This window comes from Microtus ochrogaster, linkage group LG4 (genome assembly GCF_000317375.1).
Source record: "Microtus ochrogaster isolate Prairie Vole_2 linkage group LG4, MicOch1.0, whole genome shotgun sequence".
Classification (NCBI taxonomy): domain Eukaryota; kingdom Metazoa; phylum Chordata; class Mammalia; order Rodentia; family Cricetidae; genus Microtus; species Microtus ochrogaster.
In genome coordinates this window covers 19,648,868-19,651,740 of record NC_022030.1, presented here as the reverse complement: position 1 = coordinate 19,651,740, position 2,873 = coordinate 19,648,868, and the positions used below count along the sequence as shown (strand labels likewise).

The window sequence follows — 2,873 nt, the reverse complement described above, 5'->3', positions numbered from 1 at the left end:
GGAGGGCTGGGCCTGGACCCTGGGTCTGAGGGGGGTGGGCTGGGCCTGGACCCTGGGTCTGAGGGAGGAGGGCTGGGCCTGGACCCTGGCAGAAGCTCACACAGAAGTTCCTGTGGGTATGAGGTTGGGACCCAAGTTCCCAGATCTGAAGGAGGAGGACCAGCAGGTACAGAAAATCCCTTACCTTGGTGAGCGCTTTATCGGGCTCAGAGAAGTCCCCACTACATGTTCCCTGAAGACAATTGAGCTCAAACAGCCGGTTCCGTTCCTAGGAGAGGCCATCACAGGTCATCACGGTATCTCACCTCACAACACAGGCCACCCCCACATATCTTCTGTGCTGGGAACTACCTGGCTACTGGGAGCTGGGACATGTAGGCAGGTGAGGGGTGGAGCAGGCCTCTGGGGAAACTCACCTGTGTGAGGGCCTGAACAGCCTCCTCCTTCTTCCTGCTCAGCCCCCAGCTCTCAGCCGTCATTTGCTCCCCCAGCGACTTGAGCTGTTCCTCCAAGACCTGGATGCGGCGCTGCAGGGTACCCCCATTCTGGTCACTCAAGTGGCCGCCTGGGTTGGGTTCCCAGGCCACCCTCCCACGATGCCCGGCTTTTACCACACTCCCTCATACACCTCAGGAACTGGGGAGAGAGATGGGACATTAAGTCCCTTGGACTCTCTTTTTTGGAAGTGAAGACCCAGAAGACATCTGGGGTTGGTGGTGTGGAATGATCCACAGGCAGACGCCAAGGGAGACACAGAAATGCACGGAGAATGGAGAGAAGGGCTCAGAGGTTGAGAGTATATACTGCTCCTGAAGAGGACCTGGGTTCAAGTCCCAGCACACACAGCAGGCGGCTACAACTGCCTCTAACTCCAGTTCCAAGTGGTCTGACAGTCTCTCCTGGCCTCCATAGGCTCCTGCAGACCCTTGAACACAGATTCTCCATACACACACACACACACACACACACACACACACACACACACACACACACACACAGAGTTAAAATAAATAATCTTAAAGAACAGGAAAAAAGGAGCCATGCCATAATTATAACATCCAAGAATGCTGGGCCGTGGTGGCACAGCCTTTAATCCCAGCACTCAAGAGGCAGAGGCAGGTGAATCTCAGTGAGTTCGAGGCTAGCCTGGTCTACCGAGTGAGTTCCAGGACAATCAAGGCTACCTACACAGAGAAACTCTGTCTCGAAAAACCATTAAGAAAAAAAAAACAAAACAAAACAAAAAAAAAAAAACACCAACACCCAAGAGCCTGAGGCAGGAGAATTGCTTCAAATTCTGGACTATGCTGGACTACGTAGTGAGACCCTATCTCCAAAACAAACAAACCAGAGGGACAGGGGTGCGGCTCAGCTGGCAGAGAGCTTGCCTGGTAGGCTTGAAGTCTTGGGTCCCACCCTCGGCACTGTATAAGCTGGGTGTGGTGGCTCACACCTTCAGGCCCAAGACTCGGGAGGTGGAGGCAGGAGGATTGCAGGTGTATGTCATCCTTGGCTACCTAGCTGGTGCCAGGCAGCCAGGGACACAGGCAGACAGAAGCAAAGGGAAGGGAACGAGAGAAGGAGGACGACACTCTTCTGCAAGAGCTGTGGGACGGAGACTCGGGCAGGAACTGTTTACGAACGGGTGGGAAGCTGAGCTGTGTAGTCAAACTTGCCCACTTCTCCACGGGACAAGGCCAAACTTTAAACATAAAGCTACCAGAATGAATGAGTGGCTGGGGCCAGCAAATAAAATAAATAACAATAAATAATAAGAAATAAAGCAACAGCTCAAATGGTGGCTCGGAAGATAAAGGTACTTGCTGCCAAGCCTCATGACCTGAGTTGGATCCCAGGGGGCCAACATAGCAGAAGGCAAGAATGTTCTCCTGCTCTCTGACTTCCGTGAGTATGGTGACGTGCATGCTCTAACACGAATGGATGAATGAATCTAAAAGCGATAACAAATCCCAGCTCTTTCCTTTATGAATGAAGAGGGAAAGATAATGTGAGCACCTTGGCTTTCACTGTCTTCAGTTACGGTAGGAGAAAAAGGTCCAGGACGTGCCTTAGAGTCTGCTGTAAGGAGCCAGTGGCTCACGAATGGTTACCACCGTGTCTGAAACACAGTGAATGTTCCAGAACAGTCATGGAAATGGAGGAATGGGAAGGACGGAGGAGGCAGGGCTGCTCCAGGGAACTCACCCTGTGCTGGGCCACACTGGTCTGAAGTGCCCGGACCTTGGTGTCTGGAGCTTGCACCTCAGGGCTGTCCCGCTCCTCATCCACGCGGCTCTCACGCTCTAGCTGCTGGAACTCCAGGTCCTCATATGAGCGTTGGGCAGCATCTAGCTGCTCTCTGATCTGAGGGTGGGACACAAGGGACTGGAGGCAAGAATTCTAGACCTGAGGAAGAATGAGCTGGTGGACTTGACCCACGCCCCTAGCTTTGAGGGAGAAGATTGGTGTCAGGACCTTTGGGTCAGAGGGAGGAGGGCTGGAGCCTGGACTCCTGGGCCTGAGGGAAGAGGCAGGGCCAGGACTCTTGGGTCCTAATGGGAGATAGACATGGAATCTGGTTTCTAAGAAGGTCCAAGGAGCCCTCACCTCCTGCACCCCCTGCAAAAGCCGCTCTCTCTGGTCCTCAGGCTGCAAATCAAGCTGTCCTTGGGCCTCCCTAAGCCTCTGGCGAAGTCTCTCCACATGATCACGCTCCTGGCTCAGCTGCCTCTGCTCCTGAAGGAACAAGCAGGCTATGGGCCTGGACTCAAGCAAGGAAGCCAATAACCAGGACCCAGGCCCTGCTGGGGTGTCTGCTACTCAGGCCAGGACTCCCACATCTGCTTTATGGTCCTGCTCCAGAGGAATTACCA

At 53.8% G+C, this 2,873-nt stretch overlaps 1 protein-coding gene across 1 annotated transcript in view; it reads right to left on the bottom strand.

Moving 5' to 3' along the window:
- Positions 1 to 2,873, bottom strand: part of Phldb3 (pleckstrin homology like domain family B member 3) — a 17,229-nt gene that overhangs the window by 9,262 nt on the left and 5,094 nt on the right. The window contains exons 4-7 of the mRNA XM_005361114.3: positions 2,608 to 2,736; positions 2,206 to 2,364; positions 417 to 527; positions 185 to 268 (exon numbers count right to left, since the gene is read on the bottom strand). Of these exons, the coding sequence (XP_005361171.1) occupies positions 185 to 268; positions 417 to 527; positions 2,206 to 2,364; positions 2,608 to 2,736 (483 nt within the window). The remainder of the gene's footprint in view (positions 1 to 184; positions 269 to 416; positions 528 to 2,205; positions 2,365 to 2,607; positions 2,737 to 2,873) is intronic.